This window comes from Podarcis pityusensis (assembly GCF_964106645.2).
Source record: "Podarcis pityusensis genome assembly, chromosome: 15".
NCBI classification, from domain to species: domain Eukaryota; kingdom Metazoa; phylum Chordata; class Lepidosauria; order Squamata; family Lacertidae; genus Podarcis; species Podarcis pityusensis.
The window spans coordinates 16,987,219-17,009,619 of record NC_138040.1 but is presented as its reverse complement, the minus strand read 5'-3'; the positions used below and the strand labels follow the sequence as shown (position 1 = coordinate 17,009,619).

Genomic DNA, 22,401 nt, shown 5'->3' with positions numbered 1-22,401 from the left:
GAATGGTAGAAAGCTTACTAGTTATGGTCAGTGTCAACTAAATGTTTAGAGATAAAGAAGGTCTTGGTGGAGCTGCCCACATTTAGTCCACCATGCAAATATGGGAGCTCTACTGGTAGACAGGATTCAGTATTAAAGCTTTAGACCATCCAAATGTTTTCTATAAAGCTCCAAGTAATTAAGAATACTCAGAGTAGACCTATTTAAATTAATAGACTGGAGTTAGTCATGACCATTAATTTCAATGGGCCTACCCTGAATAAAAGTCAGTTGAATACAATCCTGGGCATGTTGGTTCAGATGTAAACCAAAAACCTATCTGGGCTGCAGTCTCATTGAACTCGACTGTTCCCTGTGTTTTGGGGGAGGCGAGGCCAAAGATGTTTTTTAAAAAAAATATAATTTTTTATTAGTTTTTTAAAAACATATCATTTTCAACAGTAATTAAACATACTTTTACATCTTATTCAAATTTTTTACTTCCATCAGATGTTAAATCCAGGATGGAGAACATGTAGCCTTCCAGATGTCGTTGGACTTCAACTCCCATCAGCCCTAGCCCATGCGGCTACTGGTCAGGGATCATGGGAGTTGTATTCCAGACATATCACCACTCTCCCTGTCAGACTATCATAGCCTGGAATTCACCCCAAACCATCAAAGAACAGTGAGGACCAGAGAAAGACCTTCCCTGGTGGTTGGATTGATCTCAGCGCTGGATCTTCCTCCTGCTGGTTCATCCAAGCAGCCAACTTCAGCCTTCCCTATAACTGAGGAACTAACTAGTGGGTTTTCAATGACCATGGCTTAGCAGTGGGATATTTTGTTTGTGTGTTCTTCTTTCGTAATTGAAATATTTGTTACTTATGTAAATGGTGCACATTTTGTCAGAGCTCTGCATACTTTCATGTGTTGGCTCTATACTATCGCATGTCTCACTGCTTTCTTTATTGCTTGTATAATCTCAGGAATATCCATCCATCCATCAGTGAGAGGAGTCCAAGATGCTTAAATGGAGATATTTCTAGCCCTTCAGAGAAAGAAATGAAACTACCAGTTTCTGCCTTTCTTGCCAGCTGTTTCATGTCACAATCAACCATAAGGATTTGTTTTCTTTTTTGAACTGCCCCCATCATCCTAATAAACTGAAATCTGCTTTCCCTTTGAGCTTTAAAGAACTCCTCAGTTTCCTTCAGAGCTAAGAGTCTCAAATATTGCAGGGAGTGGGGCTTTGAAATGATGAAAAATGACCATGTTTTGTATGTTCACAAAAATATCAAGTTGACACTGCACTTCTGCCATTGAGAGAAGGGGAGGAATATAATAGCAGACTCATTCCCTAGATTTAGTATTCTAAGAAACCAGGGAAGTTTTTTAAGGTTCAGTCCGCCATCTTGATTCTGCAGCTTGGGGCCCCCAAACCTCTTTCCTTACAAACTTACCTGAACCTTACATGTGTTACCAGAAGCCACTGTCTGTGTGTCTCCGGTGAGGGAGCTATGAAGGGTGGCAATGAAAGAAAGGGCCTTTTCAGTGGTAGCTCCCCAATTACAGAACACTCTTTCCAGGGAAACTTACCTGGGCTCAACATCGCCAACATTATCTCCCAGGCCAAAACATTCAGGTGTTTGGATATTCATTTAATCATAATGTAGTATGGCCTGGTTTGGAGTTCAGCTCTTGGTAGAATCAGATTCATTTTATTATCGTTGATGTACCCTTTTATTGTTTTTATATTTTACTCCATGTTAGGAATTATAAATGCTTCAGTTGCTATGCATTTTAATATTTTGTAAGTTGATTTGAGACGGTCTGTAAAAAGCAATTAAATAATAATAGTACCAGCAACCTCATCTTTTCAGAAGCCTGAGTCCAATGAACAGAGGGTTGTCTCTAATTTAGCGCTAAGTTAAAGTCATGTAGCGGGATCCTTGTTCTGCTGGTGAAAGGTTTTGCACTAGTGGGATGCTGTTGCGCAAGAGAATGCATAAGCAGGTTGCTGGTAATTTTGTAGCACAACAGACTGTTGTGCTGAGTTCCTCTGTTGCACAACATTACAACCCAACCGCCCACTCTACGTAAGGGTCTTTGGACCAGCAGACAGAGAACATTGGCTACAGCCTAAAGGCAACGCAGACAAGAGAATCCACCTTCTGCATCATGTCCATCTCTTGGGAATTCGTTTAACAGGTCCTTTCCCATTTCTGCAGGTGCCTCAAAGATGATGAGTTACTATATGGATACGACTATTGGAAGCCCAGCCCCCTATCCTCTGGCCCGCCCTGCTGTGATGGTAAGGAAGGCTCTGCTGGGCACAATATTTGGGTGGGGAGGCAACACAAGGCAGAGAATGAACCGATCTCAGCCAGGTTCAAATCAACTGAGTTTAAACATTCAGAATAAACAGAGGATTCAATTCTGTGAGCGCTTGCTTGGGTGGTTAGAGTGTGGCGCTGATAACGCCAAGGTTGCAGGTTCAATCCCTGCATGGGACAGCTGCATATTCCTGCATTGCAGGAGGTTGGACTAGAATGATTCTCAAGATCCCTTCCAACTCTGCAAGTCAGTGATTCTATAAATAAGTTCCACTGAGCTCACTCAGACTTCGGAGTAAGCAGACTTCTTGTACAAGCTGGAGATGGGAGAGAAATTAGATTCAGTGTGTATTTGAAGGCATTCCTACATAATCTGTACTTTCCGAATCTGCATTGCAAGGGGTTGGGCTGGATGACCCTCTTGATCCCTTTCAACCCAACAATTCTATGAAACAAAATGCAAGCCGCAAAACAAAGCATCCTTCGATAAGTCAAACTTCCTGGTTTTCTAAGTAAACTTAAAGAAATGGACTTGGAGATTGGGCTTGGTTCATGCGTGCATTTCACCCCTTGATATCTCAGCACCTGATAGTCCACTTCACACATGCCTTGGTGTGGGGATAGGCATTCAGGGTATCCTCCCCCTTTTTATTGGTGCTCATGCAGGAAGGATCTCGGGGTGTCTGTCTTGATTCATGTGAAAGGCAAGGGGTGCTGTGAGTTTCACATTCCCTGCTGCCTTCCATTGCGAGCACAGCCCGCTAGACAGGTGACTCACATCTGAAGATGTGAGCAGCCTCCGTCAAGGAGCAATTCTGAGCAACGTGAGATCTCTGCAGGGTGTGACCCTCACACTGGGAGCTGCCAGTCAACCAGGGTGGGGGGCTGGTTTTCTGATTCCTTTGCTTTGGGCCAGCTGCCAGTGAAGGGAAAGCCTTTCTGCCTCCTCTCAGAAAAGGCTGTCTTCAATGCACAGAGTGCTTTTGTGCTGGGGTCGGTCCCCAGACATGTGCAAAAACATTGGGCTTCACTCCCAATCTGCCCCCAGCCACTGGGCATCACCTCCAGGCTCTGTCATGTACCCTGAAGATCCACCCATCATTGGCTATTTCCACAAACACCACCTTCGCAGTTTCAAGAGTTAGCAATCAAGTGGCCATTGCCAAGGAAGAGGAAATGGGTCATGAAACGAAGAGTGCAGGAGAGGAGACAAATTTGTACAAATGTTGCCTCTGCCAATTTACATGGGGTTGCACCCAAGGTTAAAGGCCAGGCATAGCCTAACTCGGCTCTCCAGATGTTTTTGGCCTACAACTCCCATGATCCCTAGCTAGCAGGACCAGTGGTCAGGGGATGATGGGAATTGTAGTCCCAAAACATCTGGAGGGCCAAGTTTGCCTATGCCTGTTAAAGGTCCTTAGTGGGATCCTCTTTCCGCCAGTGAAATGTTTTGCACCAGTTGTGCAAGAGGGTGGACGAGTAGTTTGCTGGTAACCTCGTCGCATGATAGATTGCACAATTTGTAGCACAATTTCACACTAGCACAATGGTCACACCAGATTTCTATGTTGCAGAACATGTTAAAACCTCGCTTGTCTGCTGGCTCAGCAGTCCCTGAACTAGTGGATGGAGAACACTAGATACAGCCCTGAGTCTAAATACACACTTCAAAAGTAGGGTCCTGGGAAACTAGTTGGAACCTTGTAGATTCCTGAATGCTCCGGGGAACTTTGCAGAGCCTAGAGATCTCTGTGAGATGATCTCTGTGAGATCTCTGTGAGATGGCACTCAAAGAAAATAAGGTACTGTTTGTATTGAGGTGTTTCTCGTGTGAGGCCTCAGAAGCCAGGAGAGAATGCAGAACACGTCATTGGCAGAAGGTCTGCTGAGCCTGCTATTATTTTGGGATAACAGGAAAAAGAGTTTCCTTCCCCTGAACTCAGCTGTCCCAAGGTCTGGCCCCATCTAGGCAACTGGCCTCCCCCATTATCACCCCCCACAAGCTGTTTCCTTGTTACACCTTTTCTTTCCATAGATGGCAAACAGGAGTTGTAGCCAGGATTTTTGTTGCGGGGGACGGGACAGGATAGGCCTTTTGTTAGAGGGGGCATAACCTCAGTTTGTTATGTATCTTTATTTAATTTTATTGATCTAGGGGGGCAGCTGCCTCCCCTTGGCTACACCCATGTGTGCCATATTATTTCTAAAAGACCTGCTTGTTTAAGCCAGTGGTGACATTGTCTTGCTTGCTTTTGGGGTTAGCAGTGGGGTGGGGTGGGGAAAATACATTGTGGTGTTTTTTAAGGGCTGTGGTTGATGGTTTTTACACACACACCATAGGGTTGCCTCATTCTCATTTTCTGACACAATCCGTGCGTCGAAACCCAGCCCTCCTTTGAGATTTGCACTTCTCTGAATTATGCAGTGCATTTCTGTAGCCAGGCAATGGGTGCAAAAAACCCCCACAAACCTTCTGCAACATGGGAGTAAGACCCATGGGCTGGTATCCCTCCAATTAGTAAGTTCTACTTAGAGTAGACCCATTGAAATAAATGAACCTAAGTTAGGCATGCCCACTATCTTCTTTATTTATTAAATTTATATACAGTGGTACCTCGGGTTACATACGCTTCAGGTTACATACGCTTCAGGTTACAGACTCCGCTAACCCAGAAATAGTACCTCGGGTTAAGAACTTTGCTTCAGGATGAGAACAGAAATCGCGGCGCGGTGGCAGTGGGAGGCCCCATTAGCTAAAGTGGTACCTCAAGTTAAGAACAGTTTCAGGTTAAGAACGGACCTCTGGAACGAATTAAGTTCTTAACCCGAGGTACCACTGTACTGCCCTTCAACCGAGGATCACAGGTCAGTTTACATTATAAAAATACAAAAACATGTAGTGTAGTAACAAACAAAACAATAATCACCCCCCACCCCAGAGAGTTATCTGTCAGGGATTCTTAAGCAGTGATACCTGCATTACGAGGGTGTTGGGCTAAATGATGCCTCATATAACTCATATAGCCAATGCTCTTTTTAAGGGAGTGCTCAAAGGTACTGCAACAACTTCATGGTGAGTACTGGCGCCTGTTTTTCCGGGGGGGGGGGGAGCATTGCAGCTCATACAGCACCATATAGCTCAGTTGGTTAGGGATGATAACGCCAAGGTTGCAGGTTCGATCCCCATATGGGGCAGCTGCACATTCCTGCATTGCAGGGGGTTGAACTACTAGATGATCCTCAGGGTCCCTTCCAGCCCTACACTTCTGTGATTCTACTCTGAGTAGGGCAAGTGCTGGAGGCAACCCTGCAGTGCCCATCTCCCTCCCTTGAGTGCCTCACAGTTGCCTCTCATGCACTTGGGGCTACTAAGGGCAACTTGGCCGAAGGATTCCCAACAACGCACATATCCGTCAATCTCCCCGGTTTGCTTGCACTGACCCTCCTGGATCATCTTGACATTTGTGATGGCATCCAGTTACTGGTAGCCATGGTCCACGGTGGAATTCTTCCAAGGCCAGCTTTGGCAGTTTTGTTGCTTGAGGATTCTGACTCTGTGGTGAGCTGTAGACAGTCAGTGTTATTTCCCCGCCTGGGGAATGTTGTGGTTGCTCTGACGGAGTCAGAATTTCGCATGTCGCCCTTGCAGGGCTTGATCCTAATAACTTCTGATATCGGTGGAAGCTGAGCCTGCGTGGGAATCCTCTCCTGAAGCATTAGACAGTTTCTGGATTAATCCTGCTTGGCATTCCGGGCCCATAAAGCGCTCAGAGACATGGCTCGCATGTACTCTTTCCTGAAATGTATAACCGTGAATATACATATGGAGCCAAAGAAATATCAGAAGATTTTGGAGCAATGCAAATGTGGGAAATCAATGCATGGCAGTGGGGGAGTGTGATGACAGGATTGCACCCCGACATCTCTGTCACAGCCCTGGCTGCCTCCCCACACTTGACCTAAGATCTACGCCAGGCATAGGCACACTCCGGCCCTCCAGATGTTTGGGACTACAATTCCCATCATCCCTAGCTAACAGGAGCAGTCGTCAGGGATAAACACTGACAACTGGGAAACACTGGCCTGCGAGTGCTCCATTTGGAGAACAGCCTTTACCAAAGGTGTCATGGGCTTTGAAGACACTCGAACTCAGGACACAAGGGAGAAACATGCTAAGAGGAAGGCACACGTGGCAAATCCACACTGTGATCAACTCCCGCCCAGAAACCAATGCCCCCACTGTGGAAGGCAGTGGTTCTCCAGGGTTTCAAGCAAATTTCTCTGCCTGCCCTACCTAGAGACACCAGGGATTGAACCTGGAACCTTCTGTATGCAAGGCAAGTTCTCCACCACCGAGCTACGGTCCTACTTATGGTAGATGCAGCAAATGGCCAATTCCAAGCCTGGGCTCAAAGGTTGCTCCTTCACCAGTTAAGCCACTCCCCCCCCCCAAAAAAAGCAGCTTCTTTTTGTGACCTAAGATCTGTTCCAAAGGGCGGTCTCGTGTGGCAGCAACTTTTTTTTCTTTTACTTTAAAAAAGAAACAGAGTTCCTGGCGTTGTTTGTCTAAAATTATTCCTGCCTTCCTGTCGCTTCCTATGGCTGAGCCTCCCCCAGCTCCCTGGGGGACAAGGACGTGTGACAGTGCCGCTGCTGTGCTGGTGGAAGGATATGGGTGGGGCAGCAAGGGCTGCAGAAAGCCGCCCTCCGTTTTGAAACAGGCTGCAAGAGTCGGGCCAGAGCGTTAACGTTGGGTTGCTTCCAGAGTGTTGGAAGGCAGAGATGCTCAAACAGAGATGCAGGCAATGGGGCAGTTTCAGATGCTGGATTTAGGGGAAAGATAATAGCTTTGCATGCAGAAGAGTGCAGGTTCGATCCCTGGTAAGGTCTCCCTTGCTGAAAATCCAGGAGAGATGCTGCCAGTCAGTGTAGACAGTACTGAGCTAAGTGGACCAATAGTTTGATAAGGCTATAATAGTTCTTACATGGCCCCATCTTTTCAAGTCAGGGATGCAGAATCTGTGGCACTCCAGTTGTTGTTGGACTGCACCACCCATTGGTTATACTGGGAGTCCTTCAACATCTGGACATCTGCAGACCCCCCCCAAAAAAATCCCTGCATTATAGAATCATAGCATTGCAAGGGACCCCCAAGCGACAGCTAGTCCAATTCCCCTGCAATGCAGGAATCTCAGCTAAAGCATCCCTGACATACAGCCACCCAACCTCTGCTTAAAAACCTCCAAGGAAGGACAATGGCAACAATGGAGTTGTGTCCATTGATTTCGCAGGGTTTATTCTGAGTAGGACTAACATTGAATACAACCGCATGTGCATCACTTCCTTTTCTTCAAACTGTAGGAAGCCGGACTCCTCCCCACTGTACTTTGGGGGCTCCTCCAGCTCATGCTGAGTGGGCCCCTGGACATCTGCCCTAAAGTCCTGCCCCGATCGCCTGCCCCGATGTCCTCTAAAGACATCTCTTTTTGCCCAGGCGTTCTCTGACCCATGAGACTTGACCTTGTTATTACTGAGTATATGTTTTTATCTGCTCATAGAATAACGGTTGACTGTTTTTATTCATTGAATTTATATTCCTCCCTTCCTCCCAAAGGAGCCCCAGACAGCAAACGCACAACCAATTTCAAAACAAAAGCACGGCAAAGCATTCTAAAAACAATTTTAGTTAAAAACATCTAAAGTTTCACTTTGCACAGTTTCAATTGAAAAACATTCTAAAGGCAATTCCGATTAAAAATATTCTTCCGTCCAGTGATCTCAAGGTTGCCGGGAATGGTCTTTCCTCACCCACCAAATGTAAACAGGGATGTTTTCAAATTCATCCTGAAAGTTAATAAGGAAGGAGAAAAGCGCACCTCACTGGGGAGGTGATTCCACAATCAGGGAGCCACCACTGAAAAGGCCCTGTGGCAGCATTGCCAACATTTATGTTGAAACTAATTTTCAGAATTCAGATTTGAGAATCTAATGATTTGCAGCATGTTCAGCCCTTTCTGTCTCTCTTGACTTGAGTGGGAAAGAGATGGAGAATCACACAAACACTGCAAAGAGCTGGGGGGGGGGTGTTGTCCTTTCTTGGTGTGGAACCTCCTGGGAGCCGCATTCAGTAGTGGGTTTTCCCATTGTATAGTCCAGATAGGAGGTTTGTGCACCCCCGCTTCTCCCCATCTCCAGATGGAGCATCTTTCCAGTTCAGGGGCCCAGTCCAGCTGGATAAGCACTCAAGGAGGACCTGGATTGACCTGGGGAAGGGATAGCTAAGGGAGAATCCCAAACGCTGCACAGAAAAAGCTGGAGAACCACATGTGCCCTATTCAGCTCTAGGGGTTCCCTATCCCTGCTCTGCAGTTTGATGCACTGAGTGCATCAAACACCCATCAAATGCACCTGTGGACCAGGGTGCACTTTGTAGAAGTATTTGCCAAGGCCCCGGTTACTTTCAAAGAATCATAGAACTGTAGAATGGGATGGGACCCTGAGGACCATCTTCTCCAGCCCCCTGCAATGCAGAAATAGGTAGCTGCCCCATACAAGGATTGAACCTGCAACCTTGGTGTTATCAGCAGCATGCTCTAACAGACAAAGCTACAGTGGTACCTCGGGTTAAGAACTTAATTCGTTCTGGAGGTCCGTTCTTAACCTGAAACTGTTCTTAACCTGAGGTACCACTTTAGCTAATGGGGTCTCGTGCTGCACCACCACCGCACGGTTTCTGTTCTCATCCTGAAGCAAAGTTCTTAACCCGAGGTACTATTTCTGGGTTAATGGAGTCTGTAACCTGAAGCGTCTGTAACCCAGGGTACCACTGTATCCAGGCTCAAAGAACCATAGAATGATAGAGTTGGAAGGGACTCCAATGTTCTGCTCATCCAACCCCTTGCAATGCAGTAATCGCAACTAAAGCATCCCTGACAGGTGGTCATCTAACCTCTAGTTTAAATCCTTCAATGAAGGAGAGTCCACCACCTTTTAAGGGAGTCCGTTCCCCTGTCAAACAACCCTGACTGCCAGAAAATTCTTCCTAATGTCTAGTCAGGATCTCCTTTCTTGCAATTTGAGTCCCTTGGTTCAGATCCTACCTTCTGGAGCAGCAGAAAACAAGCTTGCTCCATGCTCCATGCGGCGGCCCTTCAGCTATTTGAAAAGATGGCTCTCGTATCTCCTCTTGGACTCCACCTTTCCGGGCTAAGCATCCCTAACTTCCTCAACTGGTCCTCACAAAGCTTGGACCCTTGATCATCGTGGTCCTCTGCACGCTTCACAGCTTGCACACTTTGAGGTGACTGCCTTCGGCGTCATTCCTCTGGAAACCTTTGCTCAGCCAGGTGTGCTTCTCTTTCCCACAGAGGCAGGGAGATGTCAACCCTTACGAAGACCCGTGGGCGACCTGTGGGTTCCAGTCCACCTGCTACCAGCAGAGGGCATTCTACCCACTCTGGGATGAAGCGAACATCCAGGAAGTGCCCACGGGGCTTGAATATCACAGCACAGGTAGGTCTCCGCTTGGTTCTGGCAAAGGCATTTTCCTATTTCCCCACCGCAGAATCTTTTTTCCCCCTGCCATCATGTCACACTGTGTAGAGGGAATGTTGATTCTGGAAGCCCGGCTTCGGTTCTTCGACCCCTTCACGTGGTCTCTCTCGTTCAGCCTCAGTTATCTACCCTAGCTGTCTGCAAAATATTCATTTATCCTTTTCGTGAAATTGACACATTGCTTGTTTGTTTGTTTTAAAAAAGAAAGGTTTACAAAAAAAAGTGAAACAGTAAAATAATAAATAGGGAAAGAGTAACAGCAATTTAAGACTTTCAGAAAGTTAAGAGATTGAACCAGATGAAACCCGCCCCGCCCCCCAACTTTCTAAGCACCCGGACAGGCTTGACGAAACAAGTGTGTCTTTTTCGGCAGGTGCCGAAAAGGGTACAGCAAAGGTTCCTGCCTGGTTTCAAGAGGCAGGGAGTTCCAAGGTGCAAGTTGTGCCACTAATGAATTCTTTCAGGTGTTATGTGGGACATGTAACCGTTCGAGTTCCGCCAATGCGGTCAAGTAGGTACATAAATATATGATGCTAAGAATAATCATGGCCGCCGGCATATGTGGGGTTGATTTTACAGGGGACGAGCCTAGCGATGGCTCCTGCTTGTGATGGTGAGGCAGAAGGAAACTCCATGTTCTCCTGAGGGTTGTTGCATCAGGGAAGGGAATTAGCTCATTGGCAGAACACCTGCTTTGCATGTAGAAGGCCTCAGGTTCAAGCCCCAGCATCTTCCGGTAGGGCTGGGAATGTCCCCTGCCTAAAACCCCGGACAGCTGCTGCCTGTCAGTGTCAAGAGTATTGAGCTAGAATGGACCAATGGTCTAGCTCAGGGTAAAGCTGGTTCCTAAATGGTCCTGATGCTGAGGACAATTAACTAGGGAAGCAGGCTGCTGCTGCTGCTTCCACCTTCGTGGGCCACTTTCTGGCAAGTCAGGAACAGCCAATGTGCTGTGCAGCTCCCCTCGCCCTGTGCTGTTGTTGACTACAACTCCCATCATCCCTAGCTATGGCAGCTTGAGTCCACCAAATCTTCAGAGTGCCCTGCTTTGGCCAAGCTCAGCTGGACTAGGTGGAAACAGGGCCTGCCTGATCCTGTGTACAGTGCTGGCTGCCTCACCTCAAAAAGGAGATTGTGGACTTGGAAAAGGTTCAGAAAAGGATGGCCAAAAGGATCAAGGGCATGGAGTGACTTCCCTTTGATGAAAGGTTGAAGCATTTGGGATTATTATTATTTTAGTTTAGAGAAAAAGTGAATAAGAGGAGACATGATAAAGGTCTGTAAAATTATGCATGGTGTGCTGAATGTGGACAGAGAAAAGCTTTTCTCCCTCTCTCATAACACAAGAAGTCATGGACTTCCAACGAAGGTGGCTGCTGGAAGATTTGGGACAGATAGAAGAAAGTCCTTCTTCACACAGTGTATAGTTAAATGGTGGAACTTGCTCCCTCCGGAGGCAGTGATGGTCCCCAACCTAGATAGCTTTAAAAGAGGATTAGAGGAATTCATGGAGGAGGAGAAGGCTATTGACAGCTACTAGCCAGCATGGCTGTGTTCTGCCTCTAAGGTTAGAGGCAGTGATGCTTCTGAATTCCAGCTCCAGGAAACCACAGGAGGGGAGAGGGCTCTTGTGTTCAGATCCTGCCTGTGTGTTTCCTATTGGGGCATCTGGTTGGCCACAGCGAGAACAGGATGCTGGACTAGGTGGGGCCCCCCTTTAGCCTGATCCTGATTGCTCATCTTATGTTCTTATTACCCAGCAGATGCTCTTCTTCCAACACCCTTCTGTTTCTTAAGGTAAAATGTTGTAACAAGTGCAGGGGTTTCTTCCGCGGCTTCCTTTGTGCAACGACTGTTGTTGACTGTCAAAAGCCTCCTCTCGTCATCACTGTGCCGCCGCCACTTCCTCTGCAGGCATCCACATGCTCTTTTCATGCTGCAAAGCTTTTGCAGGTTGCAACTTTTCTTGTTGGGGGTCCATTTGTTCTTAAATATTTGTTCCTTTCTTTTTGAAAATGCAACTTCAGAAACTCGATGGGATGTTCAAACCAATCAAAGGGAAACAAAAACAAAAACAAAAAAACAAAAAAAAACCACCCCATGGCTGTGACTGAGTGAAGTACAGAGATTGTTTACATCTTCTTCACCTTCAGTATTAAAGGTTTAAGAGGATGATAGTTATATCAAAACACAGTGGTACCTCAAGTTACAAACGCCTCAGGTTACAAACGCTTCAGGTTACAAACTCCACTAACCTGGAAGAGTTACCTTGAGTTGAGAACTTTGCCCCAGGATGAGAACGTAAATTGTGTGCCGTCGGTGTAGTGGCAGCAAGAGGCCCCATTAGCGAAAGCACGCCTCTAGTTAAAAACAGTTTCAGGTTAAGAACGGACCTCCGGAACGAATTCAGCTCGTAACTAGAGGTACCACTGCATATCATGCTTTTAATATTCTGTTGGGAGCCACCCAGAATGGCTGAGGAAACCCAGCCAGATGGGTGGGGTATAAATAATAAAGTTGTTATTATTATTATTATTATTATTATTATTATTATTATATAGCTGGACACAAATGTTTTCTTCTTCAGCCTTACCATGAAGCAGGTCAAGGATTTCTCTGGACCAGGAGTAGGGGATCTCAGGGGTTGGTGCACCTGTTCCTAGCCCTCAGCAGTCTCCTCAGGTCATGCTTCTCCAAGGCCATGCCTCCTCTTCCAGGCCCCACCCCTCACTGCTCTGGCCCTGCCCCCTCCTTACATGCTTTTGCCTCGCTGCAGGGTGTCCTTGCATTGTGATAATCCCTCTTGGTTGCCTGGATAGAAGATGTGTGTGTAGGAACCTCTTTGAATTGGTCAGAGCGCACCTGGAGTCATGTGTTTAGTTCAGGGCACCACAATTTATGAAGGATGTTGACCAGCTGGAATGTGTGCAGATGAGGGCGGCCAAGATGATCAAGGGTCTGGAAGCCAAGCCTTTATGCAGAACAGTTGAAGGAGCTGGGCATGTTTAACCTGGAAAAGAGGAGACTGAGAGGAGATACAATAGCCATCTTCAAATATCTCAAGGTCTGTTGCATGGAAGAGGAAACAAGCTTGTTTTTTCCTGCTCCAGAGGGCAGGAATCAAACAAATGGCTTCAAGCTACAAGAAATCAGATTCTGACTAAACATCAGGAAGATATTCTACTCTCTTGGTGCCACCACAGAAAAGGCCCCGCCTCCAGGCCCCATTGGCCTGATCTCATGAAATGAGGGTGCAGAGACCCAGGCCTGTAATGTCAGTATCAAGGGCCAAATAGGCCCATCTGGGAGTAGGCTATTTTAATCCATATTATTTAGTTAGTTGACCTTTCATTTGTGCTTTAAGAGATTTATGCACAATATCCCAACAATTCTCACTACAACCCGGCAAAGTTGGCCATTATTACTGTGTTCTCTTGTTTCAAGCTGACAGAGAAAGCTGGGAGAAATGACAGTTGCCTCAGGCCACTCAGTGTTTGGGACTGAGCTAAAATTTGAATCAAGCCCATTGCTGTCCAGGGCCCGTTCTGAGATCTCACATAACACTAGCAGTGTTTATTAAGACAGTATTGACTCCTACCAGTAACCTGCAAGGATTTCCCCCTCTTTGTTCTTTTCCTTTTTTTATTTTAATGGGGTTTAATGTGGGGTTTTTTTTCTGCCTGCCTTACGGCTTCACATAGGCAAGGAAGTCCTATATTTGTGTGTATCTCTAGGTGCTCAGTTTCACTTCTGCTCTGACTGCACATGTGTGTGCAATTTGTGGGGGCCACTCTCAGGATTTGGCTCTGGCTGTCAAAAAAGACCCCGGCACTTCCAGATGGGAACCGTGGGGGGGGGGTGCTAGTCGGGAGTTTGACACAGGTTCAAGAAATAGGGGTGGCAAAGGATTATTCAGGCTGTTGAAAGCATCTCCATCCTTTTTGGTTGTCTTTATGGCTGGGAGATTCGGGACAGAAAAAAGAAAGTACCGTATTTTTCGCTCTATAACACGCACCCAACCATAACACGCACGTAGTTTTTAGAGGAGGAAAATCCGTAGGCATGCCACCCGTAGGCATTCCCTCCATAACATGCACAGACATTTCCCCTTACTTTTTAGGAGGAAAAAAGTGAGTGTTATCGTGCAAAAAAATACGGTACTTTTTTCACTTCTTCTGTGGAATTAGCTACCCCTCCCAGTTTGGTGTCATCTGCAGATTTGATGAGCAAACCCTCCGTACCTCCATTCAAGTAATCTGTAAAGATATTGAACAACAACAGGCCCAGGACAGAACCCTGCGGCATCCTACTTGTCACTTTCCCCCACGGGGATCTGGTTGGCCACTGTGAGTACAGAATGCTGGACTAGAAGGGCCATTGGCTTGATCCAGTTGGCTATTCTTATGGCTTTATATCTTCCCATATCTCCATCCACAGAGCATGGAAGGGGCCTTTTGCTCCCCATTCGGACTTCCTGTGGTGGGGAATAAAGTAGCCCAAGATAAGTGCAATGCAGGACAAAAATCACTCATGGGGGAAAACCTTCCTGAATGAACAAGATGGCTGACTGCACAGTTTAGGGCCCACCTGGAAGCACCTACTGCAGCTCACAGAGTCTAGTTTCGAATGTTTTTTTTCTTAAAATGCCACCCTGTAACCAAATTTGAACATATTTGGTGTGGGGAGTCGTTTTACCTTCCTCAGAAGAATTTGGGCCTTTGGTGCCCAAAGCAAGATTATTTACATGCTCAATTCACTATTTGTATTCCCCTTTTCCAACAGCAGACGTCAAGCTCAAAGCAGCTCTCGGTAACCGCAATGCCATTAAAAACGCAACAAGCATTGCAATGTCTATGACATCAAAAAGCACAGTAGCGTATAGCAGCAAATTCCTTTGAAACCATCAATGCCATTCAATAAAGTCATAGTCATTCAAAATATTGGAAAGAGCTGCTGAGTGCCAACTCTTGTGTTAGGTGAGAAGAGGCTGCTTCTTTGCTCAGTGAGGCAGGCAGCACAACTCCCAGAAAGGAAAATCTTCCATAGGTTTTTTTTTAGATAGATGAGATAAGATTATACGGTGCTGTCGCTGGGCCATAAATCCCAGGCTTTTGGACTTTTGAAAGAGAGATGGTTTTGATGCAATAGTGTTATCACTCTCCTGGAGTTCCAAAGATGTTTCTAAGGAGCTATCTTTTTTTGATGCTGATGCTGGGAGAGAATCTTCAGTACAAATGGCATAAGGGGAGCAGGGGATGAGCCACTGTTGCAAAACTTGGAGGAAGAGTCCCATTCCGGAAGCCCTTGGAGCCACAACTGATAGTGTCAGGGCAGTCCATCACCAATTGCTTTGATCCTTTCAGGAGAGGCAAAATTAAGAACAGCTGAGGCTGCCAGGTTGCTAGATGCATCTGGTGGAACAAGGCACTACCAAAAGAACCCACATCCCGAATCAACTATGCCAATCAAATGTACCTATTTCCACATTATTTTTCCTCATTTGCTAAATTTATTCTAATTTTAATAGGCCTGAGGAATGAACAAGGATTATAAACCCATTATTTACTGACACAAGTCCTACTCTGGCTTCCAGGTTTTGTGCGGACATGTCCTGTCCTTAATCATAAGGACTAGAAACCTGCAAGAAATAAATAAATGGAAGGCAGCTGTCACAGGAGCCCACTGTAAACTCCCAAGTTTTATGTGAGCCTAGCTTCCTCCTGCCCCCACCCCATTTAGGCAGACCGTCCAACTTTTAAAATGTTTTAAAGTGCTGCATGAACATTCACGCATTGATCGGCCAATTCACTGTATTATTGAAATTTTACTTTAAGAGGAAAGCTGCTGCAAGGATTATGGAGGTAGAGAAGTTTCTTAGTAACATTGTGGGCACTAGCCAGTCAGTACTGTGTACAGCAGCGGTGGGGAACCTTTGTCAGCTCAAGGGCCACATTACCTTGTGTGCAGCCTTCCAAGGGCCACCTGCCAGCAGTCAGCTGGATGAGAAACAAAAAAATGAGTGGGTCCAGGACAAAAGCTGATGGAGCCACTGAAGACTCTTATGAACTGCCCTGAGAGCTTTGGATGAAGGGGGGTGTATAAATTTATATGCTGCTGGTGGTGGTCATGGTAATGATGATGGTGTAAGGAGAGGTTGGCTTGGGTAGTCCTTATTTCCCCAAAAGCTTTTCTGAACTTGCATTGCATTCTGTCCCAGAGTGGCAGCTTTCAGAGACAACCACATGCTTGTCTACTTCTCAGACTCGACTCTGGGGTGATTTTGCAGTCTGAGTTCATTTTGTGGAAAGGTAGGCCTCGGGTAGGCTTGCCATATATAAGGAAAGTTTCTGACACGTCCTGGTTTTCGGGTGTAAATATGGCCGGGGGGGGGGGGGATTTTGGTGAATTGGCAAAATGTCAGGGAATACCCGGATGTATGGCAACACGATGGTAAAAGCAGCAAAAACAGCTCCAAAAGCAATTTTGGAGGGAGGATTCCCCCCAAAAAGCTCAACCATTTTGGAGGTATCAATAATTTTACTTTTTGAAATATGGCAACCCTAGTTTCAGGTCCTTAGCTTGACGGTCTTGTATATGCAGTGCTTAGGAGCATTCTGCCTCTCTGCAAGAGGTCTGAGGCAATTAAAAAAAAGCCTTCCTTTCTGATACTCCTGTGCCCTCAAGGCAACAAGGCAGGGAGGGCATGTTGCAAAGAGATCAGCATCTGACAACATCTCACGTTTTTTGCAACCTGAGGCCGAAAGCCACAACTTACCAGAAATAGGTTCTTCTTTCCACATAGTCCTGCTCAGCTGCATTTTTGGTGGGGGTGAGTCCCACTCTGAAGTTGTCAGGAGGTTGTACGTTGGGGAGTTGTTGTCAAATGTCTTCTGAGACTTACAGCTCTTCTGTTTATTGCTCCTCCCTTCTGATATTCAGTGGGGAAGTTATATGTCAATGACCTTGCCATCCCGCTTTGCTTGAGGGAGGTTTCTGTGTCTTCCTGCCCATCACTCCTTCATCCTATGCTGTTCAGGACATTTCCCCTTCACTTTCCTAGCTGCAAAATGTTGCTTTCCTTTTCGTTGTTGTTGTGCTGGGGCAGCAAAGCATTTTATTCCACTTCAGTCACATCCACACCGTGGCATTCAAAGCTTGCTTCGCCAAAGAGAGCCAGTGTGGTGTAGTGGTTAAGAGCGGTAGTCTTGTAATCTGGTGAACCGGGTTCGCTTCCCTGCTCCTCCACATGCAGCTGCTGGGTGACCTTGAGCTAGTCACACTTCTCTGAAGTCTCTCAGCCTCACTCACCTCACAGAGTGTTTGTTGTGAGGGAAGAAAGGAAGGAGGTTGTGAGCCGCTTTGAGACTCCTTCAGGTAGTGATAAAGCGGGATATCAAATCCAATCTCCTCTTCTTCTTCTTCTTCTTCTTCTTCTTCTTCTTCTTCTTCTTCTTCTTCTTCTTCAAACCTTTATTGGGCATTACAAATATACATCATAAAACATCCATATATAAAATTTTAAAATATATGCAGATAAACAGCCATGGAAAAATATTTAATAACTAGGATTTTCATTGGAGTTTCTTCCCACCAAATAGTGCCATTCGCTTCTCTGAGAGATACTGTTGATTAAAAACTCAGCCACCCTTGCAGTTACTACTGGGTTAATGTTAGACAGATAGCATCTGATACTTTCATTGTGCTGTGATGTTAGACTACCCAGAAAAGGATATAGCATGCATTTGCATAGCTGGTTGTACAATGGACAGTAGAAAAGAATATGTTCTACTGTGTCCGGCACATTCAAAAAACATCCGCAATATCTATCATTTCTGGGGATGTTTAAATATCTGCCCTTGACAAAAGCTGAGGGGAGAAACGTTCAGTCGGGGTAATATAAAAGCCCTGCGTTGGACTGGAATTATTAATTTTGAAATATAAGTGACCCTGTTATCTGTTAGATTGAAACCATAAAACTTGGGGGAGCAAATTTTATTTATGACTGACTCAGTTTTGTTTTTCAATGTCCCTTAATCTGAGTTGAATATCACAATAAATATATTGCTCACTTGAATTGTACAAGAGTTCCAAGTCAATAGCAATAGATCTGATTTTGCTGTGTAAGAGTTGGAACCATCTGCATTCAAAGCACTGTCACGCCACTTCAGCGGCTGTTGATTTCCCGAAAGAATTCTGGGAACTGTAGTTTGTGAAGGGTGATGAGGCCTCTTAACAACTCTCAGCACCCCTAGCAAGCTGCAGTTCCCAAGGTTCTGTGGGGGAGGCTGTGACTGTTAGTGTGGTATATGAGTGCTTTCATTGTGCCAAAAATACTCACATGTCTGGAGCTTCAATACTGTACCCGCAAAGCAAACTTTTTGGGGGGGCGGCAGACAGAGAAAGGGCAGTCGTTCAGCTGCGGAACAAGCACCCTGCACGCAGAAGGGACGTTTGACAGAGTGGGCTGGGAAGGGCCTAGATCAAATGTGGGCAACCTCTGGCCCTTGTGGGTGCCCTGCATGGCCCCCTGGGCATCCCTCACCTTGCACCCTGGATTGCCTGATGCCAAGCTTGCCCATTGCCAGCCCTGCAAAAGGTTTGGCTGCCTCGGTGCTGCTTCTGCCGGCTTTTTCTGCAGCGCTGCAAGCACCACTTCCTGTTTCCAACCACAGATTGCACCTGGCAGAGCATCTACGCCGCAGGCAAGGGTGGGGTGTTTGTTCCTTTCAGCTGGAGGGCTGATTTCCTTTCTGTAACTGTGGTGGGCGGGGCCAAAGGCAAGAGTGGGCGGAGCAAGGGGTACCAGTTTTGCCTTTGAGCTTGCAGGCTGCTTCCTGCACACACTCTCACGTTCGCAGCATGCAAGAGGCATCGGAAGAGTTCCAGGACCCAGGCGAAAGCCCTCCAGGAGGGCCTCAAGTTGGGCTGGCGAGGGGTGTGTGGTCTGAGGAGAATGCCAAGGGCCACATTCGGCCCCCAGGTTCCCTACCTTTGTTGTAAGCAGTGCTGAACCAGACGGATCATTTGCTCGGACGATAGCATCATAGAATGGTGGAGTTTAAAAACCAAGGTTGCCTCGCTAAAGTTTCACCTCCACCTTAAAAGTCACACAAGGAATTGGAGTGGGGAGACATCCTGGGAAGAGCACAGAGAAGCATGAGCAGTCCTCCCCTGTCATTACGTAGAATCATAGAATTAGAAGGGACCCTGAGGGTCATCTAGTCCAACCCGCTGCAATGCAGGAATCTCAGCTAGAGCATCCATGACAGATGGGCACCCGACCTCTGCTTGAAAACCTCCCAGTGTGTGGTTTTCAGAGGCATGCTGCCCCTGGATTATCACAGTTGCTTGCCCGTGATAGACCTGTGCTCCATAAAATGGTCTAATCCTTTTTAAGCACACACACACAGAGAGAGAGAGAGAGGGACACCAAGAATATCATCTGTCAGGGAATGTAGAAGTCGCTGACATCTGTCTGCCTCCCCTCAGAGCCAAACCAAACGGAGTCCTTCAGTCACCTCTTTTCCCATTGAGAGCTAGGGGAAGGTTGACTAGCTCAGAGGGGCATGGACCGCATTTCAGAGATGCTCTCTTCCACAAGCCTCTCAAGAAATATTGGATACGTAACATCCAATGGGTTGGAAGTTTTTCTGGATGTAACATTCTTGCTACTCCTTGTGCCTTTGATGGTTTTAGTCATAGGTTTTTGTTTCTGTGTATCGTGCAGGTTGTGTGGCCACACCGATTTGATCTTACGGCAGTACTTTCATAAAATCATAACACTGTAGCGTTGGAAGGGACTCTTGAGGGTCCCTGCAATGCAGGAATCATAGCTAATCACTTTCCTCTTACCTGTCTAGATCTCATCACAAATATCCGGAAAGCCGGCTCTGTCATTTCTCCTTGTGAATGTAACATGGATTTGGTTCTGTTTTGGTTTTCTGGTTTGTCTTGTGAAGTTCTGTTTTGTTATTTGGGCTATATAGATACAATTCAATAAAAAACACTTTCAAAGAGAGAGAGAGAGAGATGCTTTCAGTGGTGGGTGGCTTGACTTGAGGGGTGGCGGAGGGGCAAGAAGACCCTTTTTCTCTCTCTCTCCCACCCCCACCCCACTCTTTTCCCCCTCCCCTGGAATTGGTCTATAACCCCCTGCACTTCCCCCATTCATGCTTCTTCCTCCCTCGTGGAGTTCCCTGGAGGAAAGTTCTCTTTGTGCGCAGCTTCTGGGCCCAATTCCAGACCCTTTCTGGGAGGGGAGTGTTTGTGTGTTGTGTGCTGTGTTGTGTGTGTGAAGGCCAAGACGGCTCAGCAGCCGATGGCTTCTCCAGCTGCAGCGCATTTTCAGAGCCACGCTTAAAAGAGAAGGCGCTGCATTTTCCCCCACATTCTTTTATCCTATTTTTAACTGCAGCCTCCCCCCCTCCTTTCTCAGCCCCTTCTGACATCCCACTCACACTCCCCCACCCCCATTCACTGACGTCCTCTTGACTGCCGCCTCCCCCGCACTGCCTCTCCGGAGGAGATGAATGGGCTCCTTTTCTCAAAGAAGGCACATCTGCTTGAGACGGGCTGGGAGGGAGACCCCAAGAGATTTGGGTAGGGATGGAGGGGGATGCTGGCAAGGGGTCTGCAGGCACACTGGGGGTCCTCTCTCTCCCCCCCTCGATCCAAACACCCCCGATCCACACACACCCCTGTTATATTTCCACAAAGTGGCAGTGGACGGTGAGACACAGTTGGCAGGGTGATGTAGCAGGACAACAGAGGAAAGATAAGAAACATGAGAGAAGAGGGAAAGAAAAGAGGCCAGATTCATAGAATCCTAGAATTGTAGAGTTGGGAGGGGTTCCCCAGGGTCATCTAGTCCAACCCGCCCCCGCCCCCCCCCCCGCAATGCAGGAATCACAGCTCAAGAACTTCAACAAGACGGCCGTCCAACCTCTGCTGAAAAACCCACAGTGAAGGGAAGTCCACCAACTTCCAAGGTAGTTCATTCCGCTATCAAAGGCAGCCCTGTTGAGGGAAGTTTTTAATGTCTGACGCTGTATTGTTTTTAATATTCGGTTGGAAGCTGCCCAGAGTGGCTAGGGAAACCCAGCCAGATGGGCGGGGTATAAATAAATTATTATTATTATTATTATTATTATTATTATTATTATTTGAGGAGCCTCCCAATATTGAGGAACCACGGTTCCCAACATCTCTGACCACTGGCCTTCTGGCTGGGGCTGATGGGAGTAAGAGTCCAACAATATCTGGAAGGCCACAAATTTGTCTGCTTATTTATTCATTTACAGTGGTACCTCGGGTTACATACGCTTCAGGTTACAGACTCTGCTAACCCAGAAATATTACCTTGGGTTAAGAACTTTGATTCAGGATGAGAACAGAAATCGTGCTCTGGCGGCGCAGCGGCAGCAGAAGGCCCCATTAGCTAAAGTGGTGCTTCAGGTTAAGTACAGTTTCAGGTTAAGAATGGACCTCTGGAACGAATTAAGTACTTATTTAACCCGAGGTACCACTGTATTTCATTACATTTTTATCCCAAGGAGCTCAAGTTGGCATACACAGGTTCTCCCTTTCCCCATTTAATCCCCGCAACAACCCTGTGAGGTAGGCTAGGCTGAGAAACAGCGAGCTTCATGGCCGAATGGGGATTTCAACCTGGGTCTCTCCCAGGTCCTTTTCTGGCCTTCAAACTACTGCACCACACTGGTTCTTACCAGGTGTCCTGCCTTTGGTGCCAAGGAAATCCCTATGCATCTCATGGTGCTGGTCCACAGGAAGGCGACATAATGGAAGGGCAGTTGCATCCTGTGGGCCTTGCAGTTGTCCAATCCGGGGTCCTTCACTTCCTTTCTCCCTCGCTGTCTTTTCATGCCTCCTGCTCAGCAATTGCAGTCTGGAATCCTGAGCAGGAGCATGTCAGGATGATGCCCAGGAGCTCAGCATGAAGGAAGAGGTGCTTTGTGCTTTGGTACATCAATACAGGCCTTCACAATTCAGCCACTATTCAGTTCCATTTCACATTGATGGGCAAACTGGCCTAATCTGCCCTTTCCAGAGCAATAATACATGAACCAAAGCACAGCGCCAGCCGTGGAAATTTGCATTTCTCTGAATTTTGCAATGCAGTTCTCCCACCGAGTGACACGTACAAAAACACACACAAATGCATCATGTTCGGGTAAAGGGCTTTGCAGACAGGCGTACCTGAGGAGAGAGTCACGCTAAAAACGCTGATGTGGATGTTTTGCTTTGTTTTAAATTTGCAAACTGATGTGGGAATGTGGAGAAATGAGCTTGGTGGTTGGAAAAATGAGGGAAATGGAAATAGTCAGAGCCATTAGATAGTGGAACGCACTACCTCAGAAGGTGGTGGACTCTCCATCATTTGCAGGGGGGCATTGAATGGCCACCTGTCAGTGATTCTTGAGCTGTGATTCCTGCGTCACGGGGGGTTGGACTAGATGACCCTTGGGGTCCCTTCCAACTGTACAGTTCTAGGATTCTGTGGGAGATTCGCCCA

At 46.8% G+C, this 22,401-nt stretch overlaps 1 protein-coding gene across 1 annotated transcript in view; it reads left to right on the top strand.

Annotated features, from left to right (window-relative positions):
- Positions 1 to 22,401, top strand: part of ETS1 (ETS proto-oncogene 1, transcription factor) — a 107,162-nt gene that overhangs the window by 5,133 nt on the left and 79,628 nt on the right. The window contains exons 2-3 of the mRNA XM_080983576.1: positions 2,211 to 2,293; positions 9,683 to 9,827. Of these exons, the coding sequence (XP_080839702.1) occupies positions 2,222 to 2,293; positions 9,683 to 9,827 (217 nt within the window). The 5' untranslated portion in view covers positions 2,211 to 2,221. The remainder of the gene's footprint in view (positions 1 to 2,210; positions 2,294 to 9,682; positions 9,828 to 22,401) is intronic.